This window comes from Rhea americana, unplaced genomic scaffold (genome assembly GCF_003343005.1).
Source record: "Rhea americana isolate MKP2758 unplaced genomic scaffold, rheAme1 scaffold_255, whole genome shotgun sequence".
Classification (NCBI taxonomy): Eukaryota; Metazoa; Chordata; class Aves; order Rheiformes; family Rheidae; genus Rhea; species Rhea americana.
Genome location: NW_028186374.1, coordinates 832,739 through 855,528, shown reverse-complemented (window position 1 = coordinate 855,528; position 22,790 = coordinate 832,739). Strand labels below are relative to the sequence as shown.

Here is a 22,790-nt window from a genome sequence, read left to right as displayed (position 1 = left end):
CATACTTGGAGAACCAAAGCTGAGAGCATTGGGGGTGCTTAGACTTCGGCCTCCAACTCTGGCAGTAAAGGGCATGTCTTCATCTTGGGCTCGGAAATCTTCCTCGTTTGGTGGCACCATCAGACAGACGTAAGTGTGAAGCTGAATAAGGAGCCGATGTTGAAGCATCCATATCACCATCTGAATGAGCTGAGTCTGCAGAGCACGAGATGAGGTATTAAACACACTGAAAGTAAAATATAGTTCAAATACAGGTAAAACACAATGCACAAGGCCTAAGAAATTGCAAGGAATATTATACAGGGGAGAAATGCTTTCCACACCACACCACAGTTTTGCCTTTTCTCTGTATGATCAGTGTACATTTCCAAACACAAAAAGGTGACCAGACACATACCAGACCCAAAGCAATTATGGACACATAGGCTATAAATTGATCTTTTAATTATTTATATATCATTACACGACCCTGACAAACACAGCCGGTGTCTTCAAATGAACCAACTCCCCCAGCCATAGCTCCAGTATCCGGTACGTTATAGCCGAGCAGCTGAACGGGTCTCCYTGGACACACAACTGTGACAACCCCCACACGGAGCAGTTTGGTCCTTTTTTTTAACAAAAATGTTTAGGGAGGTACTAAAAAATGGGACAGCCTTTCTTCTGAGGGGCAGGACATGGAAACTGAGTCAATCAAAGGCAGGCTCCGCTTCTTTGGCCCTAGTGGGAGCCCTGACATCTGTCAGTTTGTTAATGCACAAGGCCCACTAAACCCCGTAATCACCAAAGGGTTAAATTCAAAACGGTCAGATTAAAGTTTGGGTTCCCCTAGAAAGCCACAGAGAGGGTAGGGCGACTGGGCACGGCCGAAGCAACCAAGATGGGTGCCCAGGAGTAGGAGCCATTTGCTGTCGGATGGGAAGTTGCTGCAAAGCCGTGGGAGGGACAGAGGACCAGGGCCCTGCCAGGACTCAGTGACGCCGAACTAACACCAACAGCAGCAGCAAGCTGGGCACAGGACAGCAGCCCGCTGCTGCCACAGAGTCACCTATCCATGCAAAGCTCCCTGTCCCCCTGCAATAAGAGGCCAAGCGTTTAAAGGGTGCGCACAGAGGTTCAAAGTTGCCGAGAGATGACACTCGTGCTAACCAAACGYGCAGAACACCTTCTCTGTATTGCAGCAGCTGAAGAACTGCACAACGCTCCCAAAACGATGCTGAAAGCAGTGGAAAGAACGAGGGAGAACGGCTCGTAGGTGCTCGTCGTGGCCTGCTTTCAGGAGCTCTGGARGAGCATTCAAAACGCATCACACTGTCTGAACTTCTACACAAAAAGCCTTTTCATTTCCAAGCCACTGTAGGCAACCCTTCCCATAGCAAGCAGCTCTGAAAACACTGATTCACTGACAAAAGCTGTTTGGGGATTTCAKAGCAACCAGCACTGTTTTGGTGAGAGAAACACATGCAGACTGAGCTCAGATTCGGAGAAGGAAGCTGCTGTATTAATCATCAGGATAATGGGCCAAATCTCAATAAAAGCCCCAAACTGAAGTTCATCAACAATCTTCTATAAATCATACAACTTGCAGTGACAAATCACACAAGAAACATCTTTTGTTTGCTGACAGACCCACACCCTCTCTTTTTAGGGATTCCCAGCTCTTGATGCTGAATGGATTCAAATCTTAAAATACATTATCTGGGATCACCTTCAAACACGTTTTTCAGAAAAGACATAAATTATTTTTTATATTTAAAGGAAAATCTACAAAAGAGGAAGGCTGGCAAAAGATACTAAGTGCATTCATACATGATTTTGCTAACATCTGAAGTCAGCCTGTAAAAAATAGGAAGCTTATTCCGGTGATTAGGTTGATAAAAACCTTCTTTCCAGACACAGGCCTGGATGGAAAGATGTCTCATGTGTTTTACTTAATCTTCCAATCTGCTGGCATGCAGCACTGTCCAATTAGCTAGCTCTGTGTCATTTGAAAACCCAAAGTCTGCACATTTCACAACACTACATAAACTCAAAAAATCCAAGGCAATTCAAGCAGACTGCACACTGATTTCACGGTAAGGCTCTACTAAACCAGCATACTCCGCTGTGTACCTGGTGCAGACTAACCTCCACTGGTCACTTAGATGGTGTCATGAATTAAAAAAGCAGCCAGTTGTTTCTGTTACCGCTTTGTGCGCATGGAGAGTCTTATCCAACACCATCTCAATTCTGCATACACGCGTTCACCTTGACCCTCTTGCGTGAATAACTAGAAAGCCATTCCTCAGAGAGCAGCTTAGGCTCAGCGAAAAACAAGAAGCCAGACAAAAGTGGTGTTACAGCTTTACGACTGTAATGTGCTTTCCTGAAGCAACGACTGCCAAGCGCCTTGGGGCTGAAAGTGGGGGAGTAGGAGACTAGTCATGACTAACTCTAAAACTAGTTCTTCCATGTCAGATAGAAATGCTACAACAAAATATTTAAATGAACTCCTGACTCCAGATAAGAGAGAATGATTAGCATTGAAGGTTATCTACAATAAACTTGACTTCACCGTGAATTCAGTACCTCTAAAAAATCTAGTTCTAGGAAAAAGCCCAAGCTTTGCAGCATCCTATGACTGGCAACATGCCCGTAGCTGTATCATGCCATCACTGCATTTCCACCATTTCCACTTTGTCCTTCCCACACAAACACATTYTTCCAGGTTTAAGCCTATTTCTTACCAAAAGCAGCAAGTGTTTTCACAGATGGGGCCAAGCAGAGGCTTTGCTAATAGGTTCTGCTGCCTATTCTTCCAGACAAGAGCACTGAATTTATGTTCGTTCTCCATCTGCTCCTCTTGAGCTTTGATGGAGTTTTCAGATAGGACTAGAGGAGGGAGGGCTTCCCTGCACCATCGGTGCTGTTCTGTCTGTCCGAAATGCTCTTCCTCCCTCACAGACACACGGTTGTCATCTTCATGCCTGGTCTCAGTCTACTTGAATAGCTGGATTCCTTCCTGAAGCCAAAAAGGGATGGGAATAGCTTCTCAGGAAAGGGTATGCTTCTGTCCCAAGACTGTCTCCACTTACTGTCATCATCTGGCACTGTACGAAGCCACAGACAGCCTTTTTTTTAGCTGAACCATGACAGAAATACAAAAGGAAACATTTTTCGTTGCTTAATTTAGCTAATGATCAGTTCTAAATTTCATCCATATTCCCATCATCCTTCCCCCAAGTCGCCTCTTTCCAGTCTGCTCAGATGATGGCTCTTATCTGCAGCATCTGGATCACTCCCACCCRCACAGATCAGCCCGCGCCACTCCCTTCTTCCCCCCCATCACTGCACAGCAGGTCCCAGGCAAAGTTACAGCATGTCGTCATGTAAGACTGTACAGAAGTCGCTGCTAACAATACACTGCTTTGTGTTTACTGACAAAAGCAGAGAACATGTATTAGCTTCTGAAAACATGGCCTTTATACGTCAGCCCATCTGGGCAGCTTGAGACAGTCAAAGGACAGCTCAGCCTTCAGTCCTGGGAGGGACACGATCTGACATTTATTATATTCTTCCCTCTTTGCTCAAAGGGAGCATTTGTAAAAATCTCGAGTAACGTGTTAAACAAAACGCGTTTCTTGCCAGGGTTCTTTAAGGCTCTTTCCTCTCTAGGCCCCCAAAGCAAAGGAAAACACCAAGATAACTGAGCYTAGCAACAGGTTCAGGGAAGGGAAGAGAAAACAGCAACAGAGCAGCGCCCTGTCCTGGCTCGGTGTTTCTCACCGCACAAGGATACACCTTCAGTTAAAACACAGTATCCTTTGCATATGGAAGTATACGGTCCCCCCTTCTCTGCTTTGGATGACCTAGCTCATCTGACACATTAAATCTTCACGCTCAGGCCTGACAYGTCAGCGCTGTGCTGGGTCAGTAAAACGGGATCTTCACAGTTGCTGTGATAAACGGATGTTTGCCCAAATATATTAAGTTCCCCTATCGTTCAGTGTGTCCTCTTTTCCAGAAAAAAAAAAAAAAAAGCTTTTAAAACCACTCCCTATTTTGCATAAAACAGACTTTGAAGACCCCTTTTAATGCAGAACAGAACATGTACTGTTCTGTGATATCACCATTTTAATCATTATGTGACAGCTCTGAATTCTGTGTTGAAGAGGACTTAACCATTCCCCCCATTTAGGCTATACTTTTTAAATTGCCATGCAGATAAATGCTAATTTCATACCTAGTCTAATTGAATATAAATGCACCTAAGTACTACTTCCCTCCCTCTGCCAGCAAAAACTCCCATGACTCCTGATGTCTTCCAGATGCCCAGCAGAACAGTCTCATTTGCAGTGCGTCTCTCAAAAAACCACAACGGTCTGTTCAGTATTTGCATGCAGCTCCCCTCCTACTCCCATCCCCTGACGTGCACACTCATTTTCCGCTGCACGACTGCACAAAGCAGGGCAAGTTTTCCTAATGTGTAAGGCAGAGGCCTCATCTACTGGCTGCCTGAATCCCAACAGGACAGCCAGATCTATTAAAACAAAACCGAAAAGCTAAACGTGCTTTGTGCAGGGAGAGCTGTCATACCTTCCCATCTGTTTTTTTTTGCCACAGTTATTCTAGTCTCATCAAGAKAAGAATTAGATCGTTAAAATAATAATAGCAATATGCATTATTATAAGGAGCTACTGTAGTGAAGATGATGCAGGCAGGAAACAGGGTATCTCATTCACACTGATTTACTCCTTCTACCCTTACGGCTGGAAAGGTCTCCTTTGTTAGTCCATGTCTGCTCCTCAAGGCAGRGAAGAGAGATCGCGCGTCTTCCGGCACAAACCGAGAACCCCACCATTGCACGGTCACCAGAGATCTCAGTAATAAAGACTTTGGAAAAATGGAGATGGCTCACAACACACTTCAAGGAACCAGTCACTGTAATCTGTTCTTCTTCTACGTGCTTGTACGCACGCACGTGCACACAAACACACGTCCGCCCTTGACAGTTTCTTTGAGCAACGCTCCTCGGACGGCTGGGACCCCCTTCTACTTCAGCAGTGCGTTCTGAACTCTGAAGTTCAGATCAGCTTTGGCCACTCCAGCAATGGCATACAGGGACAGGAGCACAGGATTCGCGTGGCCGCTCTGCAGCTCCCGGCCATGAGCACGTTCTCTCAACAGGCCAGCGAGGCCATTCGAGAGCCAGGGCGACACGTACCTGGGAGCCAGGTGGGCATCCTCTGTGCACAGCCACACACGCTCTTTATCAAAACTGAACGGTTCTCTTTATTTTGCAGGCAAAAAATGTACCTACCTACTACATACATCTTCGGAGAAAGAGCATCCACAAATGTACAACCCGACTTAGATTATTTTCAGATCCATTTTTAAAAGGAATTTGAAAGAGACCCTTCAGATAAGACTATAATTTCAGATAAGCTGAATATGGTCCTAAAATCAAAGCTCAYAGCTCTCCTATACTTTTCGCTCATACCACTACAATGAGAAAAGTTATCTTAGCTTATCAACAAGAAAAAGATCAAAAAGTTGATAGCTCTACCCAGAGAAGGAGCAGATTCTCTTTTGGGCAGAAAAGTTTRCTAAACTCTTTATAAACCATATTTTTCTAAGGCAGAAGAAAACAGARTGATCCCAAACAGGAAGACAAATGGCAGAAGTGGCTTTGAGATGAAATGTTAATGTGCTTGCTGAGGCCCTTCTTGCCCTTAGCTTCTGTATGTTATCTCAAACCTTCTTGGTCAAGACAGCCAGTCCAAGCAGCTAATATTGCCCTCAAGCTACATACACATGCAACTGAGTTCTTCTCAATATYGAGGAACATGTTTGTGGACTATACTCAAAGCAACTTGCTCAGACATATTTAGCCATTCAGTATCCCAGCTGTACAGCAGAGCTGGGAGGATCCTCATTATGATCGGAAATGACAAGTTTATAYCCAGTTACAGTGGCACAGCTTGAAAATCTAAGTTCTCAATACCACTTTGACTGTGACAGAGCTACCAAACTCCTTTTTTAAAATCCTAAAGAWCCTTGAACACAATCTGGACTGGCATGCACAGACAGAAAAGATCTGACTCTGTCTATCAATCCTGGTCACTGTTTGCCCTAGGACAGAAGTACCGGTGGTGCTTGCCAAGTTCCCTGGCAAGCAAGACCAGCTGCTGTATCATGCCGTAAGAACGCAGCACTGAGAGTGACTGCAGCCTCCTGCCTGACAGCAGCCTAGAGCACATGGCGAGSGAAAGGGAGGATGAACATGGCTGCTTCCAGAGTGGATTCTCCCAGATGCCAACGATTTGCAGATCAGGACTTCCTGAGGCAGAAGCTGTAATTCCCTATTTAACAGCCCTTAATGGATTTTTCTCCCATGAATTCTCCCAGTCATTTTTGAGCCCACACTTCTGGGTCACTCCTGCGACACCCCAGAAAAAACGAGTTTTTCCTGATGTGTTGTGAAAGCCATTGCTTTTCTTTCTCTTTCAATCTGCTCTCTTCCTTTAGCTCCCTTCCAGTAGCCGAACTGGGGTGACGGCTCACAGTCAAGACTCTGTTCATCTTCTTCACACCTTCTTCACACACATCTCTTTTCCAGGCCAAAGAGAATTGTTTCTCCCACAGACATTGTTCCACCTTTGCTTACCCTTCCTCTGTACCCTGCCAAGTTCTGCTGTAGCCTTTGGAGATGAGGAGACGAGAACTGCAAACTGCGTTTGAGGCATGAGTGTCCATTTTGGTTTTTATTCCTTTCCTTATTATACTGAATAGCCAAATTGCTTTTTGGACTATTGCCAAACACAGAACAGACTTTTTAATGGAACGTCCCAATCAGAATCCCAAGGTTTCGTTCCCAAGCAGAATCAGACTATTATTCCCCCCTTTCAGTTATCATCTTTGGACACTGACAGTCCTGCAGTTCCTCACAGTTGGCTCTTATCTTCCCTACCCCAAGCTGTTAATGTTAGCAACTGTGTCAAATGACTGTCTCTTGCCTTTTTCAGATATCTACAAATATATTTTACAAGGTCTATTTAACTACAGAGACCAGCTGAACTTCACTGGTGACCTCATCATTCTACTGTAAAACTAAGCATTTAATCTTAACCTATCTTTTAACCAATTACTCACTCAGTTATTTAATAATACTTCATTTTCTCACACTTTCYTTTTTCTTCCCCTGCAAAAAAGCAAGATCAGTTTTCAGCCCTAACTCCATTCTGATCTGCTGTGCAGTCATGTCAATGCTAGGCCACACAAAGGAGTGGACAGCATGGGGACAGCAACCAAGCAGTCACAGGTAGCAGAGCAAAGGACAGTTTCTTTAGGGGTGGGAGAGAGGAGATGTAGACTGCTTCTTTTCCAGTAAGAACTTTTTATTCCAAAGGGAAGACAAGCCTCCCTACTGTATAAGCTCTAAGGATCCCCTCACCTCAGGGCCATACGCTGGTGAGATCCAGCACAAGCAGCGTGAACAAAACTGGTGACTGCTGAGAGACGTAATCCCAAGTTGGAGTGGATTGCAGAAACTCCAGGTGACACTACATGGCACAGCAGAGCTAACAGTTGACTAGTCAAATGAGGGAGGTCTGCTTCTGTTTTCCCAGCTGCAGAGATCCCTCCCTTGTTTTGCCCCAGCCCTAGGGCTTCCTGAAGCTTCCTGGAGCCCATGCCACCCGCTAACCCGGCAGAATACTAGGGGGGCAGAAACAAATTGAGTACACAGAGGCAAGCTGGGCCAGAGCTCCCGCGCAAAGGGAGGAGGTTAAGGAAGAAGGCATGTGTGCACACACTGGAGAGTGGGAAGGGGGAAAAGGGCCTCATTCTCGGAGCAGCACCAAGATACCTTTAGATCAGTCTAAGCCATAGGTGCAGGCTCATCCTCAAACTGCTGCAACACTGCTATCCAAGCAAGGCAGGTTAAATGCAGAAAAGCAGAAGCTAATTAAAAGGTCACTATATGTATACCTGCATATCCTGCAAATCCTAAGCATGGGACCCCAATACATGATAAATATATGATAAAACCAGGGTTCAACTGCAATATGCAGCTTGCCATCACAAGCAAGGAGAAAGATCAAGAGGAAGGGCTCAAGAAAAATTCCTATCTCTAATGTATGGCACGCTTGGGAKCACAGGCCATTCTGGGAGATACCACTGACCACACACCTTCTACTTGGTAAGACAGAGGACCAAGAGCAGAAGGTAGACATGCACTCAAACTTTCAAGGCACTCTTGACTCACTTAGGGTATTACAGGTTATCAGTTATCTCCTGCCAGCCAACAAATGCCATAGCATCCCAAATATAAAAATACCAGTGTCATATTTTTTCATGCATCCAAAGGAATGGAGAAATTCTACCCATTTAACAGCAAACAAACAAAAATAACTTTGTCCTCTTTCAAATAAAGAAATATGGCTTTGTATAGGAACAGGAGGAAGAATTCTTTATTAAAGTGCACTGTACAAAACAGGAAAGCTTTTAAAGCCTTCACATTTTCTGCCATTCCAGAAACACATGCCAAAGGAGGGAGCCAATCCCACACTTAAGGCAAGAATCAGATGGGATGGATGCCATGAGACTGTGGCAGTTTCTAACRAAAATATAACCCTTCCCCCCATACTGACCTTCCAGTACAACTGACTGTCAGAAATACAGGAACAGTACTGTCAGCATGATGAAAAGCACAAGATAACAGACTACTAGGGAAATTCCTCAAAATTAAAAAAAAAAAATCCCTTCCTATGTACCCAAAGAATAAAAATATGGTGAAAGGTCCAAACTTTGTTGTTTTTTCCAAAGGCAAGGCAAATACAATATAACAATATTTACAGTTCAGAGTGCAGGATCTTTTATTGCTACAACAGTCACGTTTCATCAGATTAATTGCTCTGTCAACTAGATCTCTGTGAATTACAATTGGAGCTTGACTACCCCAGATATGGCTGGATTCATCTCCCCTAAAAGACGAGTTCCTAACAAAACAATGCTACAAAGATCTCTCCATAGGTAAATTAATGCGGAAGCAAACCCTTTTCCTGTATTAATGAACTGATATGAAAACATCTAAAGGCTCCCTCTAGTCCAAAACTCCCCCGAGCACTGGCACGCTTTGCTTTTTGAAGATGCAGTAACCATGCCTCACAGCAGCCCACCAGTCTCTGGGGGTCTCCTTCATCTGCACACACATGTCTTGGCAATACAGCTCTGAGTCCTCTGCAACTACAGTTCTCGTGTCCCCTTTTCATTCCGTCAGAGGCACTTCCGTAGCTTTTCACTGTATCTCCCCTCATCCTTTCACATATGCTGAATGGATGATAAAAACAAGTTGTCGTTAAGCTTTAGACACCACCACGGCCAGATGAGCATTGGAGAGGAGATGCCTGCTCCAAAAGAGTCATTTTTTGCAATCCAACTCTGGTAAGCATGTACTATTATTTCAAGATTTTCCACACAACTGCAGCAGTAAGCAGCAGACTTTATGTATAATTTTAAACAAAAGATGTCTGAGAACAACCAAAAGTATTTAAGGAGAGTATTTAGGCAAACAATTAATTCTGAAAGGAGTACCAAGAATAAGAATGCCTCCTAAAGCTATAGCAGCTAAACTGAAACTAATGTTGTTAATTCAGCTTAAATTTTCAAGTCATAGGTTTGTCAGTAACTTCAATGAAGTACGGACAAAAAAAGGTAGCCAAAGATGGCAGCTAACCAATACATACTACYGAGATTACAGGCTACATAAACAGTTATCTTTATCTCTGATCACAATCTCTGTCAAACTGTAATTACAATAAAATTGTCTTTTGCCTGACTGCACAACTGATATCAATCTTTTAGATGCTTGAACAGTGGCTAATTTCATAGACAGCAAGTTGTCAAAGCATGAAGGCTGGCAAACAACGCTACAAGAAATCAGTTAAAGAAATTTGCCTGTGTTCACTTTGCCGCATTGAGCTGTGCTCAGAGGTCTGAGCTTCCTCGGCCGGAAATGCAACAGTACCAGCCAGCGGGCTCACGTTATTTAGTTCTTCCTCATATTTCACCAATCCCCAGACACCCCCTCAAGCCATAACCTGTGCAAAACAATAACACACAAATCCCAAATCCATGAATATTAAAATGCTAATATTGTAACACATGCACTTCTGTTGACTACATGCTGAGTCTACTTCCTGGATTCGCCTTTAAGCAATTTCAGATTCATTTAGAAAGCTAAGTGAATAGACAGTTTGCATAGTTTTAAACTCAGATTGTGAATTTAAAGTAGCTGCAATATATAATAAAATATAATAAAACCAGTCTTTTATTTGTGACTGTGAGAAATGCATGAACATGCATTGAGCCCTACTAATTTATGACAGTTTTCAACAGACCAAACAGAATTTCAGCTTTCCCTACGGTATCTCTCAGGGAAAAGCAACATTCTGATTTTTCATTTAGAAACATGCTTTTTTTTTTTTTTTTTTTTTAGCACAGATCATTAGATCATTCATACAGTTTCATCTTGATAACCGCCAGAGCTTTCTGGCACCTAGTAATGAAACAACAAATCATACAGTTGGAAACATAGTAACCGGCACACTTCTAAATCCACARTAGTAGGTTCCTGACTAGATACTCCAGAAGCAACACCATTTCTTGTTCACCTTTGCAGGTCCAGACAGCTCCTGTCCACTCCCCCCATCTCACCTCCTGAACTGGTGGTGCTAGAGGATTCTTGAACTCCGAGAGTGAAACTGGGAGGGAGAACTTGGAAAGCATCGACGGCAGATTGTGGCCCCGGAACTGACAAGAAAACGCATCCGCCAAYGGAGAGTAACTACAGAAAAGAGGTACAGGCAGAAATCAGTTTTATATTGCTGGTCAGTGTATCATTTATGTATTTATGCATTACAGAAGTGCCAATTTCCAAAGGAGATATTCTCTCTGATCTAGAAAACAGTAAGTATATTTTAAGGCATTTTGTATCCTGCAAAAGTAACCAAGAAGTATAYGTACTTTCATCGTAGCATTACATTCAGCTCCAATACATTACTCAAGGTGTAGAGGGAACCCAGTGGAGAACAATAAAAATGATTAAAAATCTAGCACTGAGCAGTCTTTGATCAAAGGAACTGGGGATGGGCAGGATACACACACAACCTTCAAATAAGCAAAACGCAGCTGCAGACATGACTGTTCTCCCTGCCTATGCTGAAAAGGACAAGTGCTGTGACTAGAAGTAAGGGAGAGTCAACTGAAATACCAGGAAAATTTTCTGTCCTCCATTTACAAAGATCTCCAAGAACAGCTAAATAAACTACTGCCACATACGACACTGGCACAGCTGTTCCTAAGTGACCTCAAGGTCCCTTCCAGCCCTATTTTTACAGTTCCATCACAGAAATTTTGATCTRAAATTATTTTCCTATAATCTAGTTCCAGCACAGATTCTAAAAGTCTGCACAGAAAGGTTTCAGATGTTCAGCGGAGCAGCAATACCAACCACTGCCTCCATATCTTCCTTGAATTGCCACCATCCTCTCTCACACGGGTTACCTTACCTTGCCTTACCTTCTGTGTACTAGAAAGCACACACACATAAAATGCTATCACGGGCAACAACAAAATAGTCATAGTAACAACATCCTGACTTGCTGCTCTTTATTCATTTCAGTTGATACCGTGTGCCAAATACACAGACATTCCTATGAAATACTCACTGATTTAACTTAATTCTAAGGTATTTTATTTTGTGTTTCCATATTGCTTCAGGTTCATAAAACCTTGCCTGATATGGACATTCGGTGACCAAGTATATTAAAAATACTAAAAATAGGTCCCCAGGGTAAATATTGTCTCCAGGGTCCACATCACCGCAGAAACACAGTGATCTACTTCCATGCTCCTTCCCACCCCAGACAAACTCATCTGTAGCTTTGCAAGTTCYAGCACATGCAATGGTTTGTGTTTTGTACTATCTCAACAAATTCATCTATGAAAAAAATCCCACTCTGTGTCCAGTAATACACGGAAGGAAGGAATACCTGTGCTTCTCACAGCTTTCTTACTACAAGCACTCATTGCCCTTCTACTTACAGACACACGCTGGCATTTGGAGAAAGCATGTAGACATTGTTTTCACACAGTGGATAAATAATAATTGCTTTTCCCCAGTAAACAAGATGTGCAGCAAGCTGGAAAACCTGCATTGAGGAAACAAAACAAAATTAGGGGAGCAAAAAAGCAAAACTCAGGCTCTCAGCAACAGTTTCATTCAGTGACAGCAAAGACTTTTTTGAGCTGCAAAGAGAATAATGCTTCATCCTTTCACTTTGCCTTCAGAAGAAATTCAGGATATGATATAGTATGTGACACATCAAAAAACACTTGACAAGGTTATGAATTTCCAGAAGTTTGCTTCACATTTCTAAACAACTTAGTAATTCCTGCCTCAAAGGAATTTCTTCAAACCRTATCAAGGTAAGTTTAGTTATTTTTCATGCCACAACAACCCGTTTTTGTTTATGCACACAATGCACTAAGCGTTATACATGAAAAATAAAAAYAAAAGAATGAGCCTCTGCTATGACACAGGCATAAAGGAAACCAACACTGTCCTTTTAAGACAYTGAGATATTCCAATAACGAATTACACAAAGTATTTGAATATGYTAAACAAGTCAGTGGTTGTTAATGGCTCTGGAAGAGCCACATAAATAGCATCTAKGAGACATAAAATCCAAACCCTACCATTAGATACATTTAACTTTGCTTTTTGGTGGAGAACAAAACTACAGAAGCAGTAGGGAATTTCCAGAGTCCATCTCATAGCCATATAATGGCAAATAACACCACAGTTTGCTGCAAGCAGGTATGGAAATTTTATTACAGAACAAGACCTTTCCCTTTGAGAAAGAGAAGCCCTAGACACATGATCAGCACCATCTGAGATGACAACCAGTGTTCTTCTCCCACTTCATACAGAGCACAGAATGTGTCCCCTGGTGTGGATCAACTTCTTAGAAGTACTGAACAGCTCTGTACCAGTACCATCCAATTTAATTATCAAGTCCAACAACAAATGGGCCRCAATGACTGCATTTGTTTGCATTGGTTTCTTGGTGGCCTAGTGTCTCACGTGCTTGCCAGCAGTTCATTGCCTCCACTGTAAAAGTTTCCCTTCTCAAGCGCTTGTCACATCGCCCTGAGCAACTCAGATTTAAGTCTCTGCTGTCAATATTGGCAAGGCAGTCAAAAAGAGCTGCTGGTTTGGAGAWGCTGGCTCAAAAGTTTTGCCCAAGTCTAACTGGAGCTTCCTCACTGGGACCATACGAAAGACATACACTAAGGTACTAAATAAAGGGAAACTGCTAGGAAGGCTGCAATGATTCTCAAAGCTCTTCAGCACATAAAGCTGATTCTTTGGCAGCCATGGAGAACAAGGACCAAGGTAATGCTTTTTTTGTATTCTTTGTTCCCAGGACATCTAGTCACCTCCTCCAAGCTTCACCACTTCCAGGTTCTCTTTCCTTGTATAATACCTTGCACAACATACACTRTTACCTTAGACATCTTTAAGATGGCTGCCTGGTTACAAGCTGTAGCTTAGCAGGCCTTYTACAGAAGGTCATGGGAACTCCAATGGCGTAGATAACACCACCACTCTTCTTAGAGGTGCACAAGGACAGAACAAGGGAAATTCTCATCAGATACGAGGAAAAGTTTTTCACCCTGAGAGTGGTCAAGTGCTTGCATCAGGGACYCAGAAGAGTTGTGGGATCTCCATCCTTGGAGGCATTCAAAATTCCAATGGACAAATTCCTGAACAACCTCATCTAACGGACCTGCTCTGGGCAGTAGTTTGGACTAGAGACCTCCAGATGCCCCTTCTATCCTACAGCCATCTGTGATTTAGTGATCCTGATGTGGCTGCAGTTGACTCCCCAGCTCTGTCGCCACTGATCTTTGTCTCTCAGATCTTCCCGCGCACCCTGAGGCTCAGGCTTTCTCTGTGCACTCCACTCACACTGAAAGAACTGATATGTTCATGCACAACAGAAATCTACTGGCACGGAGGAAGAAAATGCATCGTGAATGAAAAGAATTTCACCTACTGCTGACAATTCCCCATACCTGTAGCAATGCCAAGTCAGCATCTTGAGCCAGTTGCTGCAAATTCTTCACAGCAGAGGTAGTTTTAATTACTCTCACCAGGGCAGGGGAGCAGTCCAATGGGAGCTCATTAAGCAAYGACTTCTCATCATTTAGAAGTAATAAGGCATGGTAAGGCCTGCAGAAAAAAAGGGAATACATTTGTGCAGTAAACTGCAGCTTTCCTGAAGGCTTAGTTAYTCCCAGAGCACAATACATAGTGAATCTACGGGTGAGGAACCTCTAGCGTTACCTTTTGCTGTAAGTGGGTTCAAAACAAGTACATTTTTTATGCTGTAAGATAAGATGCTCCCTTTAAGAAGAGGACAGAGGGTTACATGATAACTGGATACGCCAGTGACTAGAAAAAAAAAATGAAAACAGTGTCCTGGCACACAGGAAATAAATTCTGAAGAACTAGACTGAAGACTGCTCATGTGCACTTAAACACAGAACAGAGTAATAGGAAGGAAGCAAGCAAGAGTTAGTTACTCTTGCAGGTAAAAAGTTGTAAATATGGTGAGCAGTAAAGAATATATAATGGGCCAGGGCTCTCTTTCCTGTAAGAGTAAAATTACTTCTAGGCCAACAGATGAAAATGAACACCCAATTCTTCTGACTGGAAACCGTGGAGACCTCTCCCACTGCATTACCTCCCGTTTTCAATATAACTATCTAATGTTAACACAAAAGCTATGGCTTCACACCACCATGCATACGGCAGCATGGCGATACCCCAGCATCAGCTCGAGGGAGCCTGGTTTCAGCCCATGCCCCGCACTGTCGCGACAGCTCAGTGCCGCAGCATCCCTCTSGCTGTGCCAGCAAAACCACCTGCAGAACCATGCTGTGAACCGCAGCAAGGACAGGTCCCGCCTGGAAGGACRCAGCACATTCTTACCTGATAGATTTTAGACTCCTCTCAATTGCTTCYGGGGGTATAAAGCTTGTTGCAACATAATGGATTTTATGTGGCAGGCAGAAACTCACTTCCAGCCAGTTGTTGATATGTAAACGGACAACTCCTGTTGTACAGAGACTAAAATAGGAAGAAAATAAATACATAGAGCATTTATGATAYACATCAAATGAAAACAGTGCTTCAGACTCACCCCAGTATGGGAATCAGAACAAGAAAAGACARAGTGCATCTTGCCTGTGCCCAGACTGGCTGAGGGTCAGCTGATTCCTAGCTGCAAAGACTTCTTTACCTTGTACTTATAGAATGTTTTCCCCTATGAGGCTTTGCAGGGATTTGCAAGATTTCACTCTGCTCAGCTTCTGCTCCCTCTATTCTTAACATTGCACCACTATCTCAAGAGAGAAGAAGAGTTTCTTGAAGAGTTATTGCAAGGCCATYACATTGGAAAATTCCCTAGATCAGAGCAGCACAGGGCAAAGATGAATTGGGCAGAGTATTTTTATAACCATTTTCCATCTACTTCTTCAAGGAAAAAGAAAAGGAGATTTCTGTACAGAGCAGCGTATTTCCATAATAACAGACAGCTTAGGCTCTGCCTAGGTGGTTTGTTTTCCACCAACTTGCTCCTGCTTGTCACATGAAATCACAAACGTGGTAGTTAAATCGTTTCTTCATTCTACGAAACCACAGGGGCTAAACTAAGCCTTTAAGCTGACTTCAGAGAACAGGACTGGAGTGTAAAGAATGTGCACTTCAGGAATGATAATGAAGTCTGACCCTCATACTCAGCTGGAAAGTGACTAYAAACCTCTTTTACTGAAGGAAAAAAAAACTGAAAGCTTGTAGTTTAGAGCAATGAATATCATTCAAGTAGTTCTCTCTTCCAGGTTTTAGACACTGCTCTATAAATTCCTCATCTTTCTTGCATGCACTATTAATTATAGCACCCATGTACAAGTACACACAGCAAAGGCACCCTCTCTGCAGTCATGTCCTACTAAAACTGCAAAAAAACAGACTTCAAAAAGGAATTTCTGCTGATGTTACAGCACTGGTGAACTCAAAGAAAAACCACAAAACTCCCCAGCCACACTTGTCCTGTCTATTCACCTGCAGTCACTATTTTACACAAAATCTTCCTTAGCTCAGAACCTGAAAACATTTCAGAGATTGGGAGATTTGAATATATATGACCGAAAAAAAGGATCTCCAGCTGAAAAGCAGAATTGCAGAGTCTCAGTTTTGGGCCAGTGTAGTCCCATTTGCCCTCACTCCTGGATTTCAAAAGCACAAATGCAAACAGAAGGTAGGTTCTGCCAAAATCTCACTTCCACGAAGCAAACAAGAGTATCTGTATCAAAAACATAATCCACATCTTTTGATCCACATCTCATTCGATAAACAACAGGGCTCCCTTTGGGGAGTCTGAAACAAATACAAACTCGCAAATCAACCTTAAGCATCAGCCAATCTCTTCTGCTCTGGAGGGTTGAATTTCTCAAGATGCCTAAAGGCTGTCGGCCTCCAGGATGAACAAAGCGTATCAGAGGCTACAGAAATCCTGCCTGAAATCAAACTYTGCCTGAAAGCCAAGTCCAGTCTCCCACGTATTAATTACTCCATGGCACCAACTTCTAGTGCCTTCCAATTTGATTGGGCCCCATCACAAGGAATATGCATTTAGGTCTCCATCTACAAGCAGACCATTGCAGGCCAAGTTTTCAGAGGACAGAGAACCTCTAGCTCCTTCAGTAGATTCTCTGACATTAAATTTTCTTCTAAAAGGCATTTTTGGCCTAAAATAAAATTTTGAAGTTTTCACTTTGAAAATTGCGGTCTGAATTTTAAATTGTGTGTTCAGACTCGCCGTAAGGCTTGCGCGTCGATAACGCCCACTAACTTCCCCCTCTACATAAAACACATTTAAAAGCATGCCAGGAGCAAGCAGGGAGTGAATACATGTCTTGGAAACTCTTTATGTGGCAATTTAAACATCTATACCTAACACTCAGTTGTAGGCCACAAACTACCATGCTCATTTTCAAGTTCATCTAGTTGTACACAAGGTTCAGAGAGTCCTGAAAATTCAGCTTTAAAACGAAAACATTGGGCAGCCTTGGCTGCCAGTGTAACTATTCACCAAACCACAACAGAGTGCTCAAGGAGCAAACAAAATTCTGCCCTGCCTGCTGCATGATCAGGCTCAGCAGGTAAAGTCTCACTGTACTGCTGCAGACAACGGCTTTGAGAAGCAGAGATCACAGTTTTGTTCTGGAATCTTGCATTGAACTCTGAAAAATATCTGTTTTTTCCAAGTTGTAAATAGATCAAATTATATGTAGGTGCACATATGTATGTTTTTGCAATGAAAAGATGAATCCATGCTGCTTGGTACTACCATCTCGGGTCTGTTCAGAGGCTGCAGACCCTGCAGGAACGTGCAAAGCACAGCAAAAACTTTATTTTTCCTCGCATTAAATGTTGCAACTCCCATAACACTGCTTATTCCACCAGACACACGCTAATGGACAAGAGAAAGGCAGATTCTCTTAAAACACAGCAAGGCAAAGGGTATCATGAAGTAGTATTTGCCCACACTACCTACCCAGCCAAATACTCAAAAAAGAAAACATGACAATAAATGGACAACAAAAAAAAGAGAGCACCTGAAAGCTAGTWGAGTCATCAAAACGGTTTATCAAAAAAAAGCAAAGGTACATAAAAATGTGAAACATTTGCAGGGATATTTTTCCTGCATAGCTTAACCTTCAGGAAATAGGAAAAAAACGAGGTTGGTTCAGTTTATTCTGTGCTCCATTTGCACAAAGGCAGAAGCTTTAATTATGCGATTACACTCACCATAGCAAAATTTTGTCTACAGCRCGTTATACAACAATAACCTAGAATTAAAGGCAGCAAGAAAGAAAGGTTTTCGGTTCTGATTTCAATCTTAATTTCATTCTTCTGAATTTGTGTTCAACTGTAAAACTGTACAATTTCAAGCCTTTGTTATAGCTTTATGTACAGGATTTCCCTCCCTTGTCTCCTTTTGAATGGAAAATAACTTTAATCTCCAATAGCCTGCCTGGGAGTAAACTCCAGCAGCAAGATATGTGACGGCCCTTAGCTGGCCAGTAGAATTAAATAATTTCAACAGTATATATGCAAAGCTTTATGCAACATGAAATATAGTAAAGATTCTTGAAAAGTGAAGTTTGAATTCAAATTGTCTTTCATTTTTACTTATTCTCCATTAAGTCATCTATTTGCTAAGCTTTTTACCGTGAGCCTCAAAGTTCTCCATGGCTTTACAACTGTTTGGCTAGGGACCAGCAGATCCAGCAGCCCAGAAGAGGAACAGCAAAAATCAGCAAAGGAAGTGAGTACCAAGAAAAGTGATTTTCAAAGTTGTGCTATGGAATCATCTGCTCTCCTTCTACTTTGTTTTCCGTAACCAAATAAAACTGTGAAGAAAACAAACCTGTATAAGCAGTGATATGGTGTGTTTCGTTATCTGAATATCCCTACTCACTGAGCCCAAGTAATTCTCTATAAGGCTACGTCTTACTTAGAAGATACAGGGGCAACTCCACTACGTTGGTCCCATCCTGGAGAGACCGAAAYATCAGTTTAGAAACTGAGGTAGAATCATCTTTATCTAATAGTAGTAATTAGATACAATCTAAAGGCAAAACTAGAGCACAGACCATAATATCCCATCACGAGCCAGTGACCCACACCAGGAAGAAACAGGACTGTAAGAAGGCGGGAATGCTTTACTGGCTGGCAGAGCACCTTTACAGTCTAAAGAACCCTACATGGGAAACCGAGAATTGCAGAAAGCATTCCAAAGTGCAGCTACGCAAGGAATTTATAGAATTACCTGTGTTGTTCTTTGCTCCTTTCCTAACTACRCWTTTTATTTTACTTTACTTCCTAACTACGCTTTTTATTTTACYGCACCCTGAGTTTTTTCACAGCACTGAACTTCTCGCTGATCCATCTGCAGTAATCGCAGTAAGGGTTGTTTTGCCTTATATGCATTACTTTGCACCTTTCTATACTGAATTTCATCTGCTGTTTTTTCATTCAACCAATTGGGATCCAGTGCCCTTTCTGCAACTTATCGTCCTCTGTTCACATTTTTATTCTCTTTGCTACTACTGGTAAACTTTGTCACTTCACACATTGCCTCTTTTTCCAGATGAGTTATCAACACGAATCTGTTGCACAGCACAGGTATGAACACAGATTCCCACAGACCCCACCACTAACCAGGCAAAAATGACTGCTTTCCCCATCCTCTAACTATTAAACACCCAAATACCTTCAATTTTATCCCATGACTACTTAGTGTCAAGAGTTCGGGCTGGAGAGCTTGGCTTAGATGACACATGATGAGCAATACCGAGGGATATATGATGAGGCAGCAGGATACTGAGAGGGGATATCGTGGTAGACAAATTGGAAAAAGCTGTTCACTCTCTCTCCAACTCAAGACCTAGCAGACATCTAATGAGACTAGAAGGAGTAAAGTTCAAAAAGAAACAGAAAGAAACACAGCAAGCAGTTAAGCCATGGCACTGCTTATCAAAGGATGCTGTGGATGTTAAATATTTACATTGGCTCCCACAGGAGCACGCTAATTCAGGGAAGTGAGATCTACTGAGGGCTGCTGAATACACACAAACCATAACCAGAGCTGCAAACTGCAGGAAGCTGGGAAACATTTCAGGGAAGAACACAACTTATTTGCTCTGGTTTTATGCTCTACCTTGAACATCTGCTGTGGGCCATCACCCTCAAATTGGAACCCRAAAGTTGGCTGGTATCCTGGAGAAAGCTAGCCCTGTGTTTCGCAACTATTGCCAAAACACTGATAATCCTACCTCATCTTTTATAAAAACTTTCACATACACACTCCTCATTTTATGTTTATCCCAGTTACCTTGAAATTAATATTGTATTTGCTTGTTCGGTGGGGCTGAGCTTGTAGTTTTGGGTCTATCTATTTTTGCTAGAAGGTTGTTTCGACTTAGAGCTTTGAAATGATCTTACATTTCTTTGCAAAGCACACGTTGATTGCCCTTATGTCAACTAACTCTACTTGGCTTGTACTCTATAGTATAGCCACACAAATCACATAAACATTAACTACTTCATTAAATCTTATACAATTATTCCCCTCCCTCCTGAGCTGCTGAGATGGGCTAGATCCATCAGTCTGTTCAAATCCCACCARGCTGAAAATGTATAAAAGCGCTTTGTCTATTAAAAAACAAACAAAAGAATCCTCTCCTCCACAAAAACTCCCCGTACTTTAATTTCTCTTCAGATATAAAGCTAATTGAAGTTTGCTAAAACCAGATGGGCAGMGCTATCTAGTATCAAGCTAACATACCATCTGTAGCTACAGATAAAACTTGCTGAAAGCAGTTCCTTCAATYGAGCACTAGTTTGAAAAAGACACTCATTTTAAAACTGGTGAATCCTTCAGCACTGGAGGTACCGGCAACTGGCATTTCTTGGCCCTAAAGCCATTACATTTTGTTGCACATCAGTGCTGGAATCTAGGGGGGAAATGAAGGAAGATTCTCAAGTCTATTAAAATTTATGACCTAATCACAGACAAACGTTCTTGGAAATCAAAAAAAGTCCTAGGAACTAGATGCGGATTACCTGCAAATTGCCAGTTCATACGCATGTGTATTTGTACTGATGGACTTGCTAAGGGACAGGCTGGGTCTTGCCTAAAGTACCTCAGCACCATCTAGAGGAAAGCAAGAGCTTAACAGCACTTCTGGAGCAACTGCGGTTAATTCAAGATGCTTYCAACTGGAACTGCAAAAATCAGCAGACCCTGGAAAATGCTAGCTTGGGTGAATCTCAAATGTGGAGCTGAGCTCTCATCTGCAATTCAAAGCGTCCTCTCTGCCTCACTATGCTGTTCCTCTATGCCAAAGGCTATGCCAGAAATTCCTATACAATTTAAATAGTACATTGTCTCTGCATGTATTTGAAAACTTACAGTTCCCATCAGTCTTTTTTTCCTTAGAAGAAACGGACCAAATCTTTCCATCTTTGCTCTTAGGTCACTCTCACTCCTCCACACTGTCTAGGTGGTCCATATCTTTCTTGAAATGTGGTGCCAGAACTGGACACAGTATTCATTATAGCAGGAGCTTTACAGTGATGAGTAGGATGGCTTCCCATCTTAGAGGCAAGCCATTTTTTTAATGCATTCTTATCTATCTGCTTCTTCTGCAGCCCCATATCATTGTGACTAACCCTTATCTTGTGATTCATGAAAGCCCACACAGATTTTGCTCCAGAGCTGATGTAACTCAGAAATTCTTCACCTTGGAGTTGCAGAATAGAAATCCARTTTCTAGACTGTTGCTTCTACTTGACCAAAAATTATTTTAATTCTACCCCTGCCCTGTAAGGTGCTACGGTCCCTCTCACCTGATCTGACTGTAGATACAATAAGCAGATTTTGTATTTGCTCATATGAAGCACTAACAGAACACCACCTTATTGCCTATCCATCCAACAACACTTCTAATTACTCAAACACAGCTTTCCAACCACACGCACAGTCCCCTTATGCTTTCACCAACTGTGTATTTCTAACATTTGCTTATGATGATGCCATGCAAAACAGTGTCAAAATATAACATGCATCATCTCTCCCATACCCACAAGACCTAAACGAGGGAGACTCTGCCTTATTGTAAGGCTCAGGGATAGCACTCATGTGTGTTTCTTCCTTGGGAGTCAGTTCTTCCTCACTTCACTGAAGTGTTAGCATATCCCATGAGCTTGGGCTATACGTTGTTCTGCTCACAGCTATATGCCACAAGATGTCACTGTATCCCTAAAATGTTTGCAAACAAGATTAGGGTGTGCCCAGTCACAAACACGTAACACTGGAGGAACAGGGTAAAATAAGTAGATGAAAAGGTTGCTTTTGAATTATAGGCTATATAAAGAGTGCCTTATTTGAAAAATTAGTATAGGTTTTATAAGTGTTGTATCAAACAATATTCAGCATGGCTTTCAAACAGGCTGAACAACACAACCTGTGAACATAATGAACAGCTTATCAGAAGTTTTCTAATGTGCTTGCAATCAGTGAAATATTTAGGTTCTCAGTGCCCTACCTTACAGGGGTATTGTGACTATTCCCTTTGAACAAGAGGAGATGCAGTAGAGAGAGACTAAAGGGTTTGTCTAAGATCATACAAGGCGTGCTACGGTTCAGTCAAGGACCTTATGCGCAGTTCTCCCAAGCCCAGATTAAAAGCCTAATCAAGGGACACACCATCTTCTCCACCAAAGACACCTGTGCTCCTTGACATTTTGTTAAGTTCCTTCACCAAACATGTCCTGAACAAAGTTGTCTGCTCTGCATGAGGAGTTAGCACTGACATGCTGTCAGAACAGAAGCTGGAGGAGGCAGGTGCCCAAATCCTGCTGAAATTCAACACTAACTCTACAATCCTTTGAAATCCCTGCCAGAACCTTTAAGCCAGTCAAGAAACAGCATGTTACACTTTCCATTCTGCTGCAAGTCTCACCAGCTAATTCAAACTCACTGTCCAAACATGCACCGTATAATCAAATTAAGCCAGAGCAGTATCCAACATTGCCCTGAATGCTAGATGCAGCGTTTTTCTTTTATATGCAGTTTAGAGTTCAGGTCATGACACTTCTCAATTCTACAATT

At 42.4% G+C, this 22,790-nt stretch overlaps 1 protein-coding gene across 5 annotated transcripts in view; it reads right to left on the bottom strand.

The window, feature by feature from the left end:
• Positions 1–22,790, bottom strand: part of NPRL3 (NPR3 like, GATOR1 complex subunit) — a 49,541-nt gene that overhangs the window by 9,157 nt on the left and 17,594 nt on the right. For all 5 annotated transcript variants that reach the window (XM_085307221.1, XM_085307220.1, XM_085307223.1 and 2 more), the window contains 5 exons: positions 15,041–15,178; positions 14,122–14,278; positions 12,085–12,191; positions 10,696–10,825; positions 6–195 (listed from right to left, as the gene is read on the bottom strand). In XM_085307221.1, the coding sequence (XP_085163347.1) occupies positions 6–195; positions 10,696–10,825; positions 12,085–12,191; positions 14,122–14,278; positions 15,041–15,178 (722 nt within the window). The remainder of the gene's footprint in view (positions 1–5; positions 196–10,695; positions 10,826–12,084; positions 12,192–14,121; positions 14,279–15,040; positions 15,179–22,790) is intronic.